Here is a 21,757-nt window from a genome sequence, read left to right as displayed (position 1 = left end):
CCCCTTCATTCTTCCCCTCCTGCTATCTTCTTCTTTTTCTTTTTTCTTAACATATGTTGCATTATTTGTTTCAGAGGTACAGATCTGTGATTCAACAGTCTTGCACAATTCACAGCGCTCACCATAGCACATACCCTCCCCAATGTCTATCACCCAGCCACCCCATCCCTCCCACCCCCCACCACTCTAGCAACCCTCAGTTTGTTTCCTGAGATTAAGAATTCCTCATATCAGTGAGGTCATATGATACATGTCTTTTTCTGATTGACTTATTTCACTCAGCATAACACCCTCCAGTTCCATCCATATCGTTGCAAATGGCAAGATCTCGAGAATGTGGGTTTCTAAAACTGGCTGGGCAACCAGCTGATGAGAAGAGCAAGGTCCAGGGAGGGAGAGACAGTAGCCCAAGGCCACAGAGCCACCCGCACAGAGCTAGGCCGGGAGGCCCACGCTGGGTGCTTGTGCGGCTGCAATCTTCCAGCAGTTGTGACGGCTCTGTCTCCTGTTCAGTACTGTGCCTGGGGCTGGACAGGTCATCTGCACTTCTCATCTGGACCTTCAATTATACACTAGCTTCTCCTGCTCAGCACTGCTTCTCTGTGTGAACCGCCCCCTCCTTGGAGTTCATGACCTCCTTGAGGCTTGGCGGCCGGGGCCCCATTTCCCACAATGCCTGGCATCCTGCTTAGTAAGGTTGTCGATTCCATAAACATGTTAGACTAAAATGAGCTTCAGACCTGACGACGTGAGGCACACATATCCTTGTCTGACAGATGGGAAAACTGAGGCCTTCGGAGGGCATGTGCTTGACAAGGGCCACTAAGCGAGTTGGTGGTGAGGATACAGACTTCAATACACATCTCCTAACGCTGGGTCCACTGTCCTTTGCTGTATGTAGTGTCATCTCTGGTTCATAAAGGTGAAATTCTGCCCAGGGGGAATCTATCATCTCCAGCTACTTCATTAGTTAATCCTGTGGGACACGGTCAGAATCGCCAAAGCCCAAACAAGTGATGGATTGAATGGTTATTTCCTTGACCACACACAGACCTCTGTGCTTGACAAATAGACTCCTTTAGGCAGCAAGATCATGCATGAAATGAAATCAGATTCATTTCACAAGGCATTGTGAGATTTCACTCATGGCTTCCTCCTCCGGTCCTACAGGTGAGGACCACCTCTATGATGTGGAGGTTTCAGGGCAGGAGTCAGCAAACTGAGCCACAGGTGAAAGTGGACCTGCCTCTGTTTTTGGAAACAAAGTTTCCTTGGGATATATGCATGTTCTTTCATTTAGGTGTTATCTTTGGAAGCTTTCAAGTGACAATGGCAGAGTTGAGGAGTTCCAAAATTACCTAGGTGGCCTGCAAAGACGAACATGTTTATGAATTGGCCCTTTACAGAAAGAGGTTGCTGACTCTTGATTACCGAAACCCCACCACACAGAGTCTCTGTTTCTCAGTTACTTTCTCTCTCTTCCTTTTCGTCCACTCGCCATATTGATTGCGACGGTTCTCTGCTTATGGTGTTCTACCTGGCTATAGCAGATGCTTTGAATGACTGTCTCAGTTCCCTTACAAAAAAACCCCGAGACTCAGGGAAGCCAGGGTTGATTCTCAGACTGTATCACAAATCTCTTTCCAGTAGCTCCTATTGCCAAAAATGGAATTTCAGCTGACTTAATTTTGGGCTCAGGATGCTTTCAAGGAAAGGGAAATTTCAGGAGAAAGAACAGGATTTTGGAGTCCTGGAACCTCCCATCTCTGGATTTGCTCACTCTGGGAGGTGGGTGCCAACAGCTCTATTTTCTATAAGAGGAAATGCCCAGAGATGAAAATCCCACCATGGCCACACCAAGGGGATGGGGAGTAGTCAGGATTCATAGCCAGATCTAGCTGAACCTGATGCCACTTGTACTTCTTTCATGGGACATGCTAGAGAGAGACCAAGGTAGGAAAACCCCATTAGATGTTCTCCTTCTCCTCCCACTCCATGTCCTTTCTCTACCATCAGCCCTGGGTGTATCCTTCTCTGCTGGGGAGCCTCCTGAACTTGTTACATCCCTTCAAATTACACACACTCCAAGCATGCTCAAAGAACAAGGCAGAGTGGGTTTCCAACTTCAGTACTTGGGCCTTCCTCTCACTACCTGGCGTGTCCTTCCCTGGGAGCCTTGAACTGGAAGAACGGGCAGGGTTGAGGCCTCAGTTCTGCTCACCAGGACCAGCAAAGAGAAGAGGAAAGGAGTGCAGACTCTCTTCTTGCAAGTGGAAATGGAGTGAGCAAAGATAAGAAGGGCAGCCAGAAAAGTAGGATCTGCTTTTGGGCACTTGTAATAATCCAGACACCGGGTCAGGACTTTCATTCATTCATTCATTCATTCATTCATTCATTTATTCGTTAATCATTCATTCAAAAATATTAACCCAGTGCCTACCGTGGACCCATCCTTGTGTTTGGTGCTGGGGATGGAAAGCTAGGATAAGCCATGTGCTTATCCTTGTGACACTTCCAGCTCCGTGGAGGATACAAACATCCCCCGTAGAACATGCTGGTAAATGCAAAATTAAAGTGGTGATGAAGTCTGCAGAGGGGTAAGACCACAGCAGCTACTACAGGATGAAACAGGAATGAGGGTGGGATGGCATGGTGGCATGGCTGAAAACATGCCATGTTAGTGGAGATGTCACAATGAGTCAAAGGGTCGGGGGGGGGGCATTCCAGGAGAGAAGGTCTGCGAGAGTTCTTGTGGGACGGACGTGGGAGTGCTGAGGAAGAGGCCTGGGTGGCAGGAGGACACAGAGCCCTGGGGAAATGGGTGGCTGACCAGGCAACACATCCATCCTAAATGCAAAAGGAAGGACTGAAACTTCTAAGCAGAGAAGCAACATGACCATATTTACATTTTAAAAATGGCCACTCTGGCTCCAGGGTTGAGAATGGGCTGGAATGCAGTGAGTAAGATGGCTGAGCAGGGGATTTTAGCGGTTTGCAACAAAGGATGGAGGTGACAGGGACTGGGATGACAGTGACGGAGAGGGGAGGGCTTGCTGCTGGGCGTTGTACAAAGGAGATGCTCATGCTCCTATTTAATGCTCACAGTCACCCCGAGAGGGCGCTATGGCTACCCCATTTTAAAGCCAAGACTATTGAGACTACCGGCTCCTGTCCTGTCCGGGCCAGGGTCAGCTTCCAGTCTCCACTCTCCCAGGAAGCCCTGTCCCACAAGTTCTCAAGTGTTCCCCTATCTCTCGTTTCTCCCAAAGCTGGGACAGTCTGAACCATCCAGAGAATGGGTTCCACCTTGTCTTCCAACATATCCACCACCTTTCCCAGCACCACTCGTGGCCCTCAGGAAGACCTTCACCAATGTTCTCTGACTTGCTTTTGAGCCTTTCAACCTTGACTTGTCGACTGGGGAGGTGAGACTCACACACAGGCAGGGACTTGGCCAAGGTGGTGGCCAAGGTCACACTGAAAACTGGTGGCAAATCCATCCAGGCCTGGAAACCATGGCTCCTGTCGCTATCAGATGACCCCATAGTACCGACTCCCTTCTGAACCCTTCAAAGTGGCAACGGTTGAACGGCCTGATGGCAGTCCGTATGCCCCTAGACTGGGACACACAGCCCAGGTCTCGCTTGCAGCTGGAACTGGAGGGGTAGGGCGAATGAACATGCATTCCCAAGGCTACAAGGTCACGGTTTCCAACCAGCCTAGAGATGTGCCTTCCTGGTATGTCCAGCTCTTTCTTCCCCTGCCTCATTGCACTTTATCACCTCCTCCCTGTGGCAGTCAGGATGGCCTGCATGGTCCCAGCAAGACCGCAGGGAGTTGCTGGCTCACTGTGTTTGGAGAGAAGAGCTGCTGGGGTGGTGGTGGCAGAGGCCGGGGAGAGGGCTGGCACGATGGGAGCTCGGGCAGGGCTGGGGGTGAAGGCGCAGTCCAACAGGATGACAGAAGTCACCCCCAGGTGAGGGACAGACACCCTCTCCAAAAAGAAAACCAGGCAAGGGGAGAGGCACTTGGGATGGGGGCAGGCATGATGCAAAGGAGGCCAGGTGCACCTCATGGACAGGGGATTCTCTCAGATACACAGCCAGTCCTGCTGGCATGATGGAGAAGGGACCTTAGAGACCTGGGCTCCCCCCAGGTTTCACAGAAAAGACCAGAGGCCTGGACAGGTGACGTGACTTGCATGGGGTCCCACGGCATTGGCCCCAGATCGGAGATCCACCCACACACCCGGCCCGGTCCTCCTTCCCAGGCAGCTTAGCTCCCTCCACCACCTATGCGTCTTCTCTCCCTCCTTCACCCCTGCCTGTACGCTTGACTGACATGAACTGATTTTAATCCTCAGCTTTAATTTTACTAGCCTCACTTGTCAGAGGAGGACGCTGATGTGCAGAAAAGTTCAGGTTCACATTCAAGAAGGTGCCGCTAGTCGGTGGCGTGGCTGGGATTGGAACCTAGGCGGCTCCCTGCAAGCATCCATGCTCTCACTATTCTGCTCCATGGCTCTCTCAACCCCACGGGCTCCCAGACTTCCCCCAGCTCACCTTTGCATTTTCCTCATGAGGGCAGTGAGCACTGAAGGTGCTTCAACTCTTGTACACATACAAGAAACAGCCAAGAAGGGTCACAGTCCTTCCCAGGAGACCACAGTGTCTGCAGAAATAGGCATGGGGTTCTAAGTGCATCTGGCTGGAGCAGAGGCTTGGCTGGCCCCGAATTCACCGTCTGTGCTCCATGAAGAACCAGCAACCACACCCATAACCATGACGCTACCCCCCTCACAGTGTCAGGAAGGCTTTCCCTTGACCCTGAAAACAGGGCAGAGGAACTTATGCGAAGGACATCGAAATCCGCCGCTTGACTCTCTCAATTCCCCTCCTTGCTGCAGTCTTTTTCCTGAGCATCTGTCCCCATCTAACATACTTATATTTTGATACAATACAAGCTCCACGAGGATAGGTCTTTTAAAAATTGTTGCTTGATTTGTGTCCCCAATGACTAGAAGAGTGTCAGACACACAGTTGGTGCTTGACAAATACTTGAAGTACATGAGGGAGGGAGGGAGGGAGGGAGGGAAGGAGGAGTGGGGGAAGGAAAGTAAGAAAGAAGGAAGGATCCACCAGGAAATAGCTGGAGAAAAGAGGAAAGGGTGGTCGGAAAAGGGCAAGAGAGAGAAAGGTAATAAGGAGAGAAGAAGAAACAGAAAACACAGAAGAGAACAAAGGAAAGAGGAATGAAGGAAGCCATGATGCAGGAAGGAGGGAAAGGGAAAGGAAAAGGAGAGAAACAGAAGAACAAGAAAAAGAAATAGAAATGAAACAAGCAGGCAGGCAAGCATCCCAGGGGCCTGAGAAGGAAGAGGAAAACGTGGCTGGAACCAGAAGTGGAGGGAGAAGAACCCAGCATTAGCGGACCGAGGGGAAAAGCAGCAGCTCTCCGTTGGCAGGAGGGCCAGACGGAGGAAAGTGCAGCCCTGTCCTCCCCACCCTGCCCACTGGACGCACAGCCTGGCCTTCTGCAGCATATGGAGGCACTGGGCCAAACCGTTTATCTCGAGTCCTGTGGCTCACTCTTCTTTTCTTTTCAAAGTTTGACTCTGAGTTTACGAGGGGCGTGCTCCATGATGGATGTTTTTCCAATTAGCTGTAAATAGCCCCGTCCGGCAGAGGAGACCCATCGACTTCCCCAGCTCTAATTCTGGCTGCTGGATTGGGGGAGGGAGAAGACAGGTCAAGAATCATCCATCACCAACTTCGAAATCTCCAACACAGCAGATACCAAAGAGCCAAGGCTGGGGAAGAAGTGAGAAGCAAGCCCTATTATTCCAGTCGCTGCAGAGGCTGCAGAACCTTCCCAGGTGATGTGTCAAAAGAGCTACTCCCCACACAGGGCCTTTTCCATGAAAGGTGCCAGGGGTAGGGACATAGGGAAATCCACAGTGAAAACTGAATTGACATTACTAATGTCTACTTTATTTGCCCTTAGTATGTACCAGGTGCCATAACCGATTTCTTTTTAAGATTTATTTATTTATTTGAGAGAGAGAGAGAGAGAGAGAGAGCGCGCATGTGCACACATGAGAGAGTAGGGGGAGGGGCAGAGGGGGAGAACCCCCAAGCCGACTCCCTGCTGAGCGCAGAGCCCCAGACAGGGGCAATCCCAGGGCCCTGAGATCAGGACCTGAGCTGAAACCAAGAGTTGGAAACTCAACTGACTGAGCCGCCCAGGTGCCCCCTCACAAACTTTTTATATAACTTAACAAAAATTCATCCCCAACTCTATGAGGCAATTATGAGGCCCATTTCACAGGTGATAAAACTGAGGTATGGGGAGGTAGATAACTTGTCTAAGAGCAAAAGTTGCCCAGAGCAGCTATGTGACCCATGCTCTTTCAGTATCCACCACACATGGGTGGAAAGCATGCAGAACCGTTCTACATTCTTTCCCTCTTCCCTACCCCAGGTGCTTCTTCAGCCCACTCTGTGCAGAAGTGAGAGGGCCACATGTCTTAATTGCCTTCATGTTTGCCAGAGGAGCCCTACTTCTTTCTGGGCCCTGGTCTAAGCCCTTGGAGCGCTCCTTAATCAGTGGCATGGAATACGTGTTCGTACCCCACCCACCCACCACTCCCTGTTCTCTTCCAAGATTGCAACCTTGAACTTGCCGTTTCCCCATCCATATACAACACTCAGGGGTGAGCAATTACATTCACAGCTGACTGCCTGAAATATGCTCTAGTCTCCCTTCGGAGGATGTGTGATCATCAGAGAGTTGTGGACCTCAGCCCCGAGATGTAGCCCTTTATGGAGTCCTGCGTCCGCTTCTGACGCCTCCTTACCTTGAGGGTCATTGTGAGAAATAATGATGCATCAGTACGGATTTCATCTGGTGAAGACACTGTCTTGAAAGTCAAAAGGAATCCCCTTTAAAGGAACCAACTAGAGAACCTGCTGTCTGGTCTTAGTGTCAGGTAAAGAGAATTTCCTGAATAAATGGTCCTATCCCATAGACCCTGCACGTTTTATTGCTGAGTGTTTCCCTTTGCACTTTGACTGTTAAAGCTCTGCATTAAATGGCCAGCTCCTTTTTTTTTTTTTAAGATTTTATTTATTTATTTGACAGAGAGAGGGAGACAGCAAGAGAGGGAACACAAGCAGGGGGAATGGAAGAAGGAGAAGCAGGCTTCCAGTGGAGAAGGGAGCCCGACGGGGGGCTCGATCCCAGGACCCTGGGATCATGACCTGAGCCCAAGGCAGACGCTTAATGTCTGAGCCACCCAGGCGCCCCTGTGGCCGGCTCCTTCTAAGAACTACGCAACACAGTATGGCACAGATCACTCCGCATCAATCTAATCTGGTTTTGAGTAATTTTCCTTATTCCTATTTTGCTTTCAATCTGATTCCCTTTCTTATTTAATTCCTGTGCTGGATTTTTTTTTTCACTGCATAAACTTAAAAAATCTTCCCCAAATCCTTTGAGGTACGAGGTAGGACAGAGAGCAAATAAAGAATGGAAGGGGAAGCCGTAAATGACCAACACTAGTCTAGCCCAGGTTTCGGATGCCAGGCTGTGTTAACTGCATCAGGACTAGGTCAAAGAAAAGTTGAGGTTTGCCAGTGAGCACGGAAGACTTCTTCTCAGGCTTTCCTCCTACAAACACTGGTTCTGGAACCTTCCCAAGGACTCCCTTACCTTTGCTGCGGCGGCGACTCCGGTACTGCTCCGTATAGAACGTCAGCTGTGTTTCGTCGTCTGCCTCTGAACCCGAAGTCCCCTTGGTTCTCCCAAAGCTGATTCCCCCTGAAAGGAAGAGCAATCTGTTAGTCACATAAGCTTCCTGGAGCTTGTTAAATCCCTCATCTGACCCAAAGATCAGCAACCCCACCCCCAGACTTCTTTCTGTAAATCCCAAGTGACTCGGGAGCTGGCATGATTTATGGACGGAGTTGGGGCTCTGCAGTGAGGTGGATCTGGGTTCTAACCGTGGCTTGGCAGCCGCGAGCTGTGTGACCTTGAGGGGACACCTCCTTTTTCTGAGTCCTGGGTTCTCTCTTAATAAAATGGGGCCAATAACTATTGACCTTGTAGGGTTGCTATGAAGATTAAAGGAGATAGGAAACATAAAATATCTTGTTTGTGGCAGGTCCTAACTAACTGATAGCTATATTGTTGCTTAGTAAGATGAGCCTGCCTCTAGGAAAACATTTCGGGCAACTTAATTTCACACACATTTCAAGCAAGTGCTTCTTTGATGCCAAACCAAGAGCCAGACACTGGAGGTACAAAGATAGTTACAGCCCAGTCCTTGCCAGCCAGCAGATCACAAGCTAGTCAAGGAGACAAATGGGATCCTAAGGAGCCTTTAACCTAATTCATGGTTATGTTTTCCCACACAATGAGATGCTGAGAACATGGGGGAGAGCAATCCATTCTAACACGGAGAACCTGGGAAGGTTTTATGGAGGAAGGGGGATTTCAGCCAGAGCTGGAAGGATGAATGAGGCTTCAGGGGCAGAGAACAGAGATCCAGGGAAAGGCAGGAGGTGAGCGTCCCTGGGGATGGGGAGCGTGGGCGAGTGGGGGCCACAGTGAGTGGGGAGCTGACAGGAAGGATCACTGGAGCCTCACAGTGGAAGTTCCTGAGTGCCACAATGACGACGAGTTTAGGGTGTTACGGAAGGTCCCAGAGCAAGAGGATGAGTTCCTCAGCCGCACATGCCATGAAGGACATGACAGTGGCACCCAAGCCTCAGAGTGGGTGCCATGGAGAGCAAAAGCTGGGAGGCTCAGGGATCCCTTCGTGAGAGGCCATGAGGGTCTGGGTGAGGCAGAGGGAAATGAGGATGGGGAAGGGGAGGAGGGAGGAGCAAGGGTGTTTCAGAGGCACACTCAGGAATGTGGGGGCGGATGGGTGATGCATTCCCACATGATGAACAGTGGATTCCAAAAGTAATCAAGATAAAAGACCAGAAAGAAATATGCCAAAATACGAATAAGCTAATTCTGCAGGGAGGAATACAGATAATTTTTTATTTTCTCTATGCCTTTCTATATATATATATATATATTTTATTGTTACCAAAAAAGCACAGAATGTGGGAAGAGAGGGATTAAAGCACTGGTAAATTCTTTGCCCTAGAGAGGAGACAGTGAGGAGAGAGCTTCAGAGCATGGTGGGGGTGCATGGTGGGCAGGGAAGCAGAGGACCTTTAGTTTGGTTCGGATACAGATCTTCAGACACCAACATGGACATCGATAGCCTGTGTCTGGGAGGAGACTCAAGGACCTGGCAGAAGTGGATGTGCTGGATGAAGAAGTGGCTGAAGGCAGGGGATAGAGGGAGACCACTTTTCCCTATAAATATTTTGTATCTTTTGAATCAAGCACCATACAAACCTATTACCTATTCAAAAATTCTGCCCGAGGAATAGAAAAACATAGATCAGAGGGAAACATGGCTCAATCAAAGAAGAGTTTCTTATGCCATTTCTCTGGTAGGGCATCCAGTATACAGAAATCCCATATGCAGATACTCTGTCTGCAATATGGTTATTGTGCCTTCATTCACTTATTCTAGCAACATGTTGAGCAATCTTCTATATACCTAGAAGATGCTGATACATTATTGCCTACAATCTTCATCATGATATACTCATAGCAAAAAGTGTAATTAACAACCTAGATGATAAAGATACAAGGACAAGTATGGGCAAGGTCACACAGCTGATGAGTACATGAGTACAAGAATTAGGATTCAGGGCTAGTCTGTCCAGCTCCACATTTGAGCTTTCTAGGATGCAAATTACTTTCCTGGAAATAACTCAAGAGGGAACCTTAGGGAAGGCCGACTGTCCTTTCAGCATCAGGGCACCAAGTACTGTGTGATGAGCTTCACATACATGCTCCCATTCCAAACTCATAGTATCCCTTGGAGGGAGGTATACTGATGCCCATTTTATAGATGAAACAACCATGTTTCAGAAAAGTGATTTGGTAACAGTGAGTGAGGTTGGACTTGGTACCCATGTGTGACTGATGGCCAAGTTCAACTTTTAACCACTTTTGACACTGCCTCTCAAATTAATGCTCTGTAACATTAATTTGATTAATGAATGATTAATATCTGCCTTCTCCCTTCCCTGAGACGGTATGTTGTACTAGATGGGAGAGTATAGGGGACAACAATGTCTGATCTTTGTCCACGAATGTGTCCTTGGCCTGTCCCTGTCCCTTAGTGTAAACATGCCCAACCTCCAGCAATTAAGGGTAGGGCCTAGAGACAGCTGGAGACTCCAGATTCTACTAGGTGCAGCCCTTCGTTTAAAGGCTCTCTTTTGAAATGGAGTTGGCGGAAGCCCCATGGACACTCTGGAAGCAGGGGAAGAGCAAAGGTCTCCAAAAGTCAGGAGGGCTTTTTAAACTGCCCTTGACATATTTTACTGTTACAGAAAAAGGAAAGAGAGAAAGGGAGGGAGGGAGGGAAGGAGGGAGGGAGGGAGGAAGGGAGGGTGGAAAGGAGAAGGGAGGGAGGAAGGGACGGTTTTTGTTCATCTACACATAATTCTTGGCCAAGGGGAAAATGAAAGCATTGGATAAAATAGTTACTTTATGTATAGAAAGCACCTGTCATCCTTCCTGCTATGTTTTGGGAAGCAGAGAAAAAAGGAGGGGTCTGCCCCCGTCAGAAGTCTACCTCAGACACCTCCACATCCCCTTCAATGCTCCACCACCCCCTCTTATTTAAAACTTTCCAACCAAATCCTCCCCCGCCCCCATTTTCCTTCCTCTCCCAAACAAATGACCTACTATGGTCCTGCCATGGTGAACATGACAGACAGGACTCAGACAGGATCCTTTCCCTCTTGGGACAGGCTAGCAGGGGTGAGGGAAAGTCACCAGATAATTCTAATACAATAAAAAAAAAAAAAAAGCTCACCATTGCATAGCCCTGTCTCTGCTGGGCACTGTTGTAACCCTTTACATGTATCAACTTGTTTAATCCTTAAATAACCCTAGGAAGGAGGTTACTACTTTTATTCCCTTTTTAATGGACGAAGAAATGAAGGCACAAGGAAATTAAATAATTTGCCCAGGGTCACACAGCTTGTCAGTACCAGAACCACAATTCATATCCAGTCAATGGCTGCAGTCTCTTCCTTTGGTCTCTATAGCAGTGTACAATAAAATATGCACAGATAGCTCACTGAATGTCCACAGCCATCCCTATAAGGAAGGCATTATGAACCTTGTCTTACAGATGAATAAACTGTGTCTCAGAGAGCTTCTGTGAGCAAGTAAGCGAGGGAGTGGAGACTGAATCAGGTCTGCTTACCTGCAAAGCCTGCCTTGTGGCTAAAACAGCCTGGGACACTGTGTGCACACGCATGCGTGTGTGTGTGTGTGTGTGCATCCAGGGAGAGCGGCAAAAGCTTGATTTCACCTGCGAGGATTAGCAGGTGTGTTACTTGCCCCCCTCCACTTCCAATGCCAGGGAGCCTTTTCCACTTCTCACAGCTCCTCCCTTGGACTCTACACTTGTACTATTGGTAGAAACTCCATTCAGCCTTAGCTAGATGCTAGGGATGCCTCTACCATTCCACATGCCCAAGCGCATGAACATCATGCCCCTGACTACCATGAAGGCTTCTCCAGTCCCTCTCCACTCCCACACTTCTGACCTCACCTCCTTCCTGTAGGTACCAAGCTACCATTTCCAGAGTGGAAGCTGAAGCTCAGAGAAGTTGCTTCTACACCAACCTGCCCAACAGAAATATAATGCAAGCTGCATATGTCATTTTAAATGTCCTAGGAGCCACATTAGAAAGGGAAAAAACAGGGACACCTGGGTGGCTCAGTGGGTTAAGCATCCAACTCTTGATTTTGGCTCAGGCCATGATCTCAGGGTTGTGAGATCAAGCTCTGCATCAGGCTCTGTCTGATGATAGCAGGGAGTCTGCTTGAGAGTCTCTCCCTTTCCCTCTCCCTCTGCCCCTCCCCCTCCCCCTGCTTGCACTCATGCTCTCTCTCTCTCAAATAAATAAGTAAATCTTAAAAAAAAATGGGAAAAAACAAACAGGTAAAATTAATTTTCAGAATATATTGTATTTAACCCAACATATTAAAAATCCTGTCATTTTAATATGTAGTTAACATAAAATTATCATCACTAAAATATTTTATACATTTTTTCATAAGTTTTCAAAATCCAGTGTATATTTTATGCTTACAGCACCCCTCAATACAGACTAGTTGCAGCAAATGCCTACCACAGCAGAGAGCACACTTCTGGAGACATTAGACAACAGATACTATGGAGCATAATTAAGGGCTGGGATCTAGGCACAGAGAGAGAGATGAATAAGTCACAGACCCCACTAAGGTATTGAAATTTTTTTTTAATGTGAATTGAACGAAAAATGGGTTAGCTCAGATTCCACTAAAAGACAACAGCCATTGGTCTGTGTCCTCAGACACTTAGAGTCCAGTAGGTTTCTACATGGGTGTCATCCATGAGCCACGAGAGATAATGCACTTGTGTAGAAAGACACAACATGCTGGGGTCAGACATGAGTCCTAATCTGAGGTCTCACTTACTAGCTGTGTGAGCTTGGGTGAGGCACCTACACTCTCCAAGTTCATCTTTAAAAGGGGGAACAATAACCCTCAGCCCCCATGGTCATTATGAGGAAAATGATAGAATGTATGTATCGAGCATAAAGACCAATGAAGTGAGAGTGAAGGCACATGCCTCATTCATTCAATGTTTGCTTGAGTTTCACAGAAGAAAAAGAAGTGCCACTGGGGATGGGTGTGACTCTCTGCCTTCTGTGACATCCTAAGGAGGTGGCAGCCACCCAAGTCCTATAGCCTCTGCGTGTCCATATAATCTGAAGGGGCCACAGGCCAATTACACACAGACTTGGAGATGATTCAGACAGATAGAAAAGAGCCCCCTCTGCTAGCATTTTAATATGAAATTGGTGATTTAGTGAAGTAAAGTGCAGCCATTAATTATACAGGATGACTCAAGTATTTCCATTTAGGGCTGAGAGAACGTGAGAATGGCGCAAGACTGGCAAGAGAAGAGGAGAGGAGAGGAATCAGCAGCTCCTTTGCCCTTGTTCCTTGGGCCCCCGTTTCCTCTGGTCCTGAACCGTCTAGAATGCAGCCTGAAGAAGACAGGCAAGGCACCTTCTCTAGTGTGGTAAGTGCTCTGGGCATTTTAGACGCAATTGCCCATCTACACTTCACAAGGGGTCCGCAGGGCAAGCCGACCTGCAGATTCTCAACGTTGCTTATCAGAGATCACACAAATGACAAATGGCGGAGCCCCCAAATTTGAATGACTTTCGTCTGATGTAAAAACCCTCTGTTCTCATGAAAAGAGGAGTCCTTGGTCCTTAGGAAAATGCAAACCTAAGTCACAATGAGATACCACTTCACATTCAGCAGGCAGGCCATAATCAAAAGAATAAGAAAATAACAGGTGTTAGAGAAGCTGTAGAGGACAGGGAAAAACAAAATGTAGTGTATCCACATGAGGGAATATTACTCAGCCATAAAGGAACACTGACACCTGCTACAACATGGATGGACCTGGCAGACATTCTGCTAAGGGAAAGAAGCCAGACACAAAAGGTCATATATTACATGATTCTATTTATGTAAAGCATCCAAAATTAGTAAATCCATCGAGACCAAAAGCAATGGTTGTCTGGGCTGGGTAGACGGAGGAGAGGAATAGGGAGTGATTGCCCATGAATATGAGGTTGCCTTTTGGGGTGATGGAAATATCTTAGAATGGTTGCACAAGATTGTGAGTGTGGGAAACGACAATTAATTATGCACTTTAAAATAGTTCATGGTTGATTAGAGCCATGCTGCCCGGGGCCGAGCTCAGGCATTCTGAATCCTGGCCCAACGGGCCACCCCAAGGAATCACAACACTCCCTCATTCGTTTATTCATTCACCTAGCAATTACCAACCATGTGCCACTCTGTGCCAAACAACTGTTCTGGACACTGAGGATACAACAGTGAATGCAGCAGACAAAACCTTCCTGACTTCTGGAGCTTACTTTCTGGTGAGGAAGCAATTAAGACATTCCAGGCACGATGCTAAGCCCTCTCTACGTAAGAATCATTTCAATTTTCCTGATAAATAAGTGAAGATATTCAGAGGTATTTAGAGGCTTTCCCAAGAGGGGAGAGATATTTGATGGCAAACAAAGGACATGATGCTAGGTTTGCTCTCGGGCAAATCAAGGCATCTGAACAAATTGAAAGTCACGTTATGGGAAAGTCTAGAGCAGGCTCAGGGAGGCATGGTCTTTCCTGGCCCTCTGAGAATTAACTCATTGCTCTTCTTTGCAAAGGTATCTTCTCTGACCATGCTGCCCTTCCACAAACCTGCTGTGCCAGCCTCAGGGAGGCCTGCTCCTCCACACTCCATCTCCCGCGCTCTTGGTATCATGATGGATGGTGGTGACATGTTAAATTATTCAGGCTCCGTGTCTTCCTCGAGCTGGTGACAGCGATATTGCATTTTTAGATTACCCAGAACTGCACCAGATAGAGAAATATGTAGCTTGGGAATGCAAAAACCCATCTGACCCCCAACCGTCCGAGGAATACAAATGGTGCCATTTCCAGAAGAGGACAAAAGTGGCTAAAACTTCCCATGCCCCCTAAACCACACAACTCACGACTGCTCTGAGCTTTAGGGCTGAACAGATGTTCATATGTGTCTACCACTTGGAGAGGCTCTGACCATAATTGCTACCTGTCACTGGGCACCACTATAGGCCAGGCACTTTGCCCAGAGGTGACTACCCCTATCCCTCCAAATGTGCAGACAGAGGCTGAAGACAATGAGCTCCTTACTTGCAGTCACACAGCCAGTGAATGGCAGGGCCAGGATTCACATCCTGGTTTACCTGATCCCCCAGGAAAGTGGATTCTGCAGGATCCTTGGGTTTCACATTGAATTTTTAAAAGTGGTTAAAAAAAATCTTCAGGTAAAATATAATTAAACATGATAGTTAATTGTTTCAGAAAAAAGTGGAAATGACCTAGAGGCCCATTTTTAGGGGACTGATTTAAAAACAAAACAAAAGGGCGCCTGGGTGGCTCAGTTGGTTAAGAAACTGCCTTCGGCTCAGGTCACGATACTGGAGTCCCCGGATCAAGTCCCGCATCGGGTTCTCTGCTCGGCAGGGAGTCTGCTTCTCCCTCTGACCCCCCCCCCACCATGTGCTCTCTCTCTCTCTCATTCTTTCTCTCAAATAAATAAATAGAATCTTAAAAAATAAATAAAAAACAAAAAAACGATAGCATACTCTTAAAATAGACTCTCATGAGACTATTAAATATAGTGACATAAATCTATATTTACTGATGTGCAGACCTCTCCATGATATATTGTTGAGCAAAAAAATATACAGCAAAGAATGCAGAGAGAGAGTCCACTTGTGTAAATTTATACACATTTGTTGATATTCAGTGTGAATTTCACTGTGTGTGTAATAAAAAATAGAAGAAAATATATTAATTTAAAAAATAAAGACCTAAGTCAATCTGTGATGTTTATGATCTAGAATTATAAACTAAATTTTAAGAAGCATATTGGAAAACTGTAAGTGTAAAACGACCCTATTCTATTCTAAAAATACATACCCAGTAAAGTATATAAATGTTTGCATATACATATACATATGCATAAAAAGATATTGAAAGAAATCAAGGTTCTTCAGTGGTTATTCTCTGAGTAGTTAAGATTTGGGGTATTAAAATGTTTTTCTTATTGTTGTTCATCTGCATTTTAGAATTTTCTTCCTATGAACATCTAATGCTTGGTAATTTTAAAAAACACTTAATAAAAGTTATGGTTTTTTTAAAAAAAATAAATGGTCTTATTGCTGCAGCGTAGGCTCATTTTTCACTCGGACTTGAGTGTAATATGGCCATCCCAGAGGTAATCATCCCACTGCCCAAGAATGGAGATATCTCAATTTGTCCCCAAATTTTGGCCCAGAGAAATACCTACGCAGGAGAGAAGCTCTCCAATCAAGCTTAACTCAGTACCTCAAGAAAGTAAAGCTTTGTCTTCAGGAACATTCTATTGTTCCCTGCGGGAGGCTGCACTTTGCAAGGATGGCAGTCACAAAATCTCCCACGCCACACCCTCTTCCGCAAAGTGACTTCTGGCACTCCCCTATCAAAGGTGGAGACTGTTTTCCCTCACCTTGAATTGGGACTGCCTTAGGGATGAGTTTTTAATAAAGAGGCTGCCGGGGAAGTGACTCTGCATAGCCTCTAGGAATGGGTCATAAAAGGCCATGCAGCTTCTGCCTGGCTTTCTTGAAACACTGACATTCAGATACTTACTCCCTCTCCAGATACCTGTCCCTGCACCGTGAGAGGTCTTAGCCACACAGAGGGGCCACATGTAAGTGTGCCACCAGCAGTCTCAGCTGAGCTGGGACAGAAGAAGTTTCTAGATGATACCCACCCCACCTACCCCTCCAAACACCTGGGTCACCCACAGATGTTGGGAGTATTCCCAGATGAGTCCCAGTCATTGTGGAGCTGGGACAATCCTTCTATCTTCCTTTTGTCATTTATGAATTCCTGACTCCTAAATTCCATGAGCATAGGGTTGTTGTTGTCTTAAGGCGCTAAGTTTAGAATGGTGTATTGTGCAGCATGAAGTAAACAGAACACTCCCCTTGTCCAGTGCTACAAAAATTTCCACAATCCTTCCTACCCCTCACCATATGGCAGCCCTAGGCAATGGAAAGATGAACTGGGTGTCCAGAGACCCAGGTCTGGAGTCTGTCCTGTTATTAACATGCTGTATGCCTGGAAAAGACAGTAACATCTAGCAAATATCACAGAATGCTTAGCACCTTTACTGGCTTCCCAGCAATGGCAAGCAGCTCCTTTGGCCCTCACAATAATTGGATGAGATAGGCATTATTACCCTCATTTGCAATATGAGGAGACTGAAGGTCAGAGACACCACAGTGACTTGTTCAAGGTCACGCAGCTCATAAATGGCAGAGCAGAGACAAGAACACAGGGGCAACAGAAGGTATAACAGAGTAATAGAGCAGATTCCGGACTGTGAGGATGGCCAAAAATCAAGTTCCCTGCAATTTCCACCCTCCAGACTCTGTCTATCCTTTTAGAATTACAGGCTCAGGCTATTCCATAACCCCATATGATGGACCTTCAGCAGCCTGAATATCGCCCATGTGCCCATTTATAATATTTCCCTCCAAGCTAAATATTCCTCCTAATACCTTCAGCCATTCCTTATATCATATGCTTTACAGAAACTGTGATTTTTTTGGATTACGACGTCAATGCTTATATATTGTAGAAAATTAGAAAAAAGAAGTTAGAAGGTACAAAGAAAAAATAATAATCCAGTTAATACTCTCCCTCCCAACAGATTCCCCTTATTTCTAGATTTTAATTATGCATTTTATCCATATTTTTTCACAAATAGACTCTACTGTGTTAGTACATCTTGTGAGTGTTGTTTAAAAATGTCTAAGCTTAAATTGATTCATTCATTTATGTCAGAAATACATGTTGGGATCCAGCTATATGCTTAGCTCTTTTGCTATTATATAAATTACATATATCATGTATGTCTGTATATGCACACATCTAATCTATATCTAAATGTATGTGTATACCAGTATCTTCATCTGTACGTACATCTATACCTAGGATCCACCAAAGTGTTAATAGCAAGTTTCTCTGAACACTGAGGTTTTGTTCTTTTTGTTGACCTTTCTTATTTTCCTTGTTTTCTTGAAAATGAATTGAGATTGCTTATGGAATTAAAATGAAGCTACATAAAATATGTCATATATATTATCCCATGTCATTAAGTATTGACTGCAGTATCACTTAATGTCTGCAATATATTCCATTGTACCAATGTATCATCATGCACTTCATCAATTCCCTATTGTTTGAATTTTCTATTGTTTCCAATTTTTCACTATAATATCGCACCACATGTTCCTAAAGATAAATCTTTCTACACATCCCTGTGCATCCACGTGTAGAATTTTCTAGAGAGTAAAAAGATAAATGGCTGGGGCAAAGGGTATTAACATATTTAAAGTTTTGGTCCATATCGTCAAGATGTCCTCCAGGAAAGTTAGACCAATTCCATCCTGATCAGCAACATACAGGAGTGATTATTTCACTACCTCCCTCTATAGTACTGGGTGTTACTTCACAGTTTTCCAATCTTAGTGTTTTTCATATGCATCCCATATTTCAAATTCATTTTGTCATATTCTCTTCAACATGCTCCGGTGTGCTCAAGTCCTTTTTGATCTGTGATGTCCAGACCTAGGCAGGATAATCCAGGCATGATCTGACCCACACAGAGCAGAAATGGACTACTGCCTCCGTTTCTCTGACCCCGAGTCTTACAATGATGCAGCCCAGGACTGCTCCCACTTTACTGGCAGCTGACTTGTATCCACTATGCTCTCAGTTATTTGTTCCCAGGCACTGCAAATGAATCTGGTCTTTCCCGTCATGTATTTGTAGAATTGATTTTTTCTAAACCAAAGCAAAGAATGTTTATACTACCAAATTGTGTCTGTATATTTTGGCCCTTCCTAGCGTCTCGAGACATTTTTTGGTCTTAGTCCTGTGATTTTGTGTTTTCACTATTCCCTGACTAGATGCCCTCTCTGAACTGCATAAATATGAAAGGGAGCAGGAGATGAGAAAAAGGAATGAATAGTGACTGAGTGTCTGCAACATATCAAGCATAGAGTACAAATTGATGCTGATATCTTTGTTTTAAATATTAAGAAATTGATGTTTGCCATGATCACTTGTCTTGGGAAAGACCACATAGCCAGGAGGGAAGAAGGATGAGGTGGGAAGTCTAACTGTGGTTCTTGCTGTTCCTGATACCCTATGGCAAATCTTCCCGGATGTAAGGCAAGGAGATGGTGTTGAAGAGCCCTAGATGAAGAATAGAACCCGATACGTATGCTTATAGTTAGAGAACTCGCTTTAGATTGACATCGGTCCCTTAATGAAAGCTCTTTGGGACCATGTAATTGAGTAAAATTGAATAATCTGACTATACTATCAAACGCTCTGCAATTTCCTCCTTTGGAAACAACCACAACAAAATATCGTTCATTCAATAAATATCTGTTGAGAGCTTATAACTTGCCAGAAAGTGGATATGCACTGGGGAGTAAAACAGAAATATTCTCTGCCATCGCAGAACTTGTACTTAATTGTGATGATTGGCTATTCAGATAGACACATATAAAAATCAATACACCTATGAGAAGCTTTGACAAATAGCTTGCTGACATTCAGATATCCTGTGTCTATGGTATCTCCCTGATCCACCTGCACCACACACCTATCCAAAGTAGAAATGCAGTTCACTTGCCACGATTTATTCTTAGTGAACCCATGATGGCTCTGAGAGCTTCCAACTTCCCTTCACACATGCTCACTGTGTGAATCTGACCAACTGACCTTGTCGTTCTTGAGAATCAAAATCAAGTTTCAAAAGTGCTTCACCACCTATTTGAAAGGAGGATACGATTTGTCCTTCAAATTATGGAAGCCTCTCTACTTACCCTTGATTCCTCTAAGAATATAACTAACCCTGTGTTCTAAACACATATAATCAAATCACTTTAGCCCTGGAAAAGTAATTTGCTTGAGTCTAGGGACTGAAATTGAGGCAGACACTTCAAAGTAAATACTTAGTACTTCGTCTGTATGTTAGAGCTGCCTTTCTTATGAAATATCTTTATTCTCCCTTTTCTAGTTTTCAGATTTTTTTCTTGATATAAGTGACAGTCTGATAGACTCAGAATGAATTTAGTTTTATACTTTCATCTGGTAATAAGGTTTCAGTTGTTTCATGCAATGTGGTAATCATTTTCTTGTTCTTATTGTTCCAAAGGCAATTTTAAAAGCCTGTTGTATTTTCTTTTTTGTTTCTGTTTTTCGTTTTTTGTTTTTTCTCAAAATTTCCCACAATGAACTGACAAATTCGAAGGCTCAGGCTTTCTGGAAGTATTTTCATAAGTTTAGGCCAAACTTTTATGCATTTTTGGCCTGTTTTTCATCTTTGAGTTTCTTGTGCAAATATATTTTCTCTCTCTATGCTTCCCAAATTCCTCCTTCATTGTAATTCTCTGTGATTATTTGCGCAGAATTTCATTTTTCAGAGTCTTCCTCTCTGTAATACATCTATTTCATTTTAGAGTCTCTGGTCATAGAACCAGAAAAAAATCGATTCTCTGACATTAAAATATTACGTATAGGTGTTCATAAATCCTTGGTTATAATTTTTCACCTTTTGAAATATAACTGTTATTTCTTGGTTTAATGATATCCAGTACTGGCAAAGGTTTTACAAAATAATCATTTTCCTAAATTGTTGCAAGCAGTGCAAATTTGTATGGCCCTTTTGGGAAGCAATTTGGCAATATAAAAAAGAGCCTTAAAAAATATTCATCCTTTTTGACCCACTTCTGGGAATTCACCCTAAGGAGACCACCCTAAATATAGGAAAGGCTTTATGCAACATTATACTCATTGCAATGTTATTTATAAATATAGGGAAGTGGAAAATAACCTTAATGCCCAACTTGAAGGGAATGGTTAATTATGCTGGAACATTAAATGGGCCATGATGATAATGAGATATATAGAAAATACTTGTATCCAATACTAATTTTAAGAATGGGGGTAAAAATCATAAAGTCTGTATTTACAAAATGATTACTATTAAATATAGCCGAGTTTCTGCTTATGGCCTGGAGGCGTAAGAGATTAACAGGCCTACTCTCCTCCAGATAACAATAAATTTTAGACAAAATGCAAAACAGTCAAAAACAAAAAACACCTGAGGGCTCTGGAAAGTAAATACAAGCAGGTATGTTTTGGAAAAGAGTTGACACATGGAGAAAACAGGCAGCACAGTTGAATTTCACAGGTTTCAAGCTCTATCCTGAGTGTAGGTCATAATTTCAGTCTGGCTCAGGGCAACTGAAACAGCAAGAAAAACTGCAGTCTTTCTGGACTAAAGACCCAGTGGATGGGTTCAGATCAATCCCTGCCATCAGGAAGGGAAGGAGGAATCCAAAAAAGAAGATACCCAGGGAGGGTCACATAATCTGTTGTGTAAGCCTTACACACATCTCTGGCTGACCTCTGAACCACACACAGATAAGTGAATTATATGCAGCACTGTGAAGGAAAGAAGAAACAACTGGGACTGAAGTGCCTGCTCACGACATGCAAGACACTCAGATGGACAACGATTTTAACACAACTATTATAACTGTGCTCCCTACGGTAAAGAAGAAGATGATTATAATAAATAAAAAATACAAGGATTATTAGCAGAAGAATCACACACACATGGTGCAAATCAAGATTTTAGAACTAAAAGATGAAATAACTATATGAAGTTAAAAAACATCACTGGGTGGGCTTAAAAGAGATAACAGAAGAAATAGTCATTGGCCTTGCAGATAGATTAATAAAATTATCTAATCTGAAGAAAAGAGAGGAGAAATATTGAAAAATATTTAGCAGTGTCTAAGGGATCCATGGGGCAATATCAAAAGTTCTAAATACAGATAAATGGAGTTGCAGAAAGCAAGAAGAGAGAAGGAAGGAAGGAAGGAAGGAAGGAAGGAAGGAAGGAAGGAAGGAA

The 21,757-nt window shown here is 44.8% G+C and overlaps 1 protein-coding gene across 5 annotated transcripts in view; it reads right to left on the bottom strand.

The window, feature by feature from the left end:
- The window catches only part of ASTN2 (astrotactin 2), an 899,232-nt gene that overhangs the window by 580,710 nt on the left and 296,765 nt on the right, over positions 1-21,757 (bottom strand). For all 5 annotated transcript variants that reach the window (XM_025888498.2, XM_073905829.1, XM_025888499.2 and 2 more), the window contains one exon: positions 7,711-7,818. In XM_025888498.2, coding sequence (XP_025744283.1) covers positions 7,711-7,818 — 108 coding nt within the window. The remainder of the gene's footprint in view (positions 1-7,710; positions 7,819-21,757) is intronic.

This window comes from Callorhinus ursinus, unplaced genomic scaffold (assembly GCF_003265705.2).
Source record: "Callorhinus ursinus isolate GAN/ISIS: 27379988/994484 unplaced genomic scaffold, GSC_fseal_2.0 scaffold24, whole genome shotgun sequence".
Taxonomy (NCBI): domain Eukaryota; kingdom Metazoa; phylum Chordata; class Mammalia; order Carnivora; family Otariidae; genus Callorhinus; species Callorhinus ursinus.
This window is presented reverse-complemented; position numbering and strand designations above follow the sequence as displayed.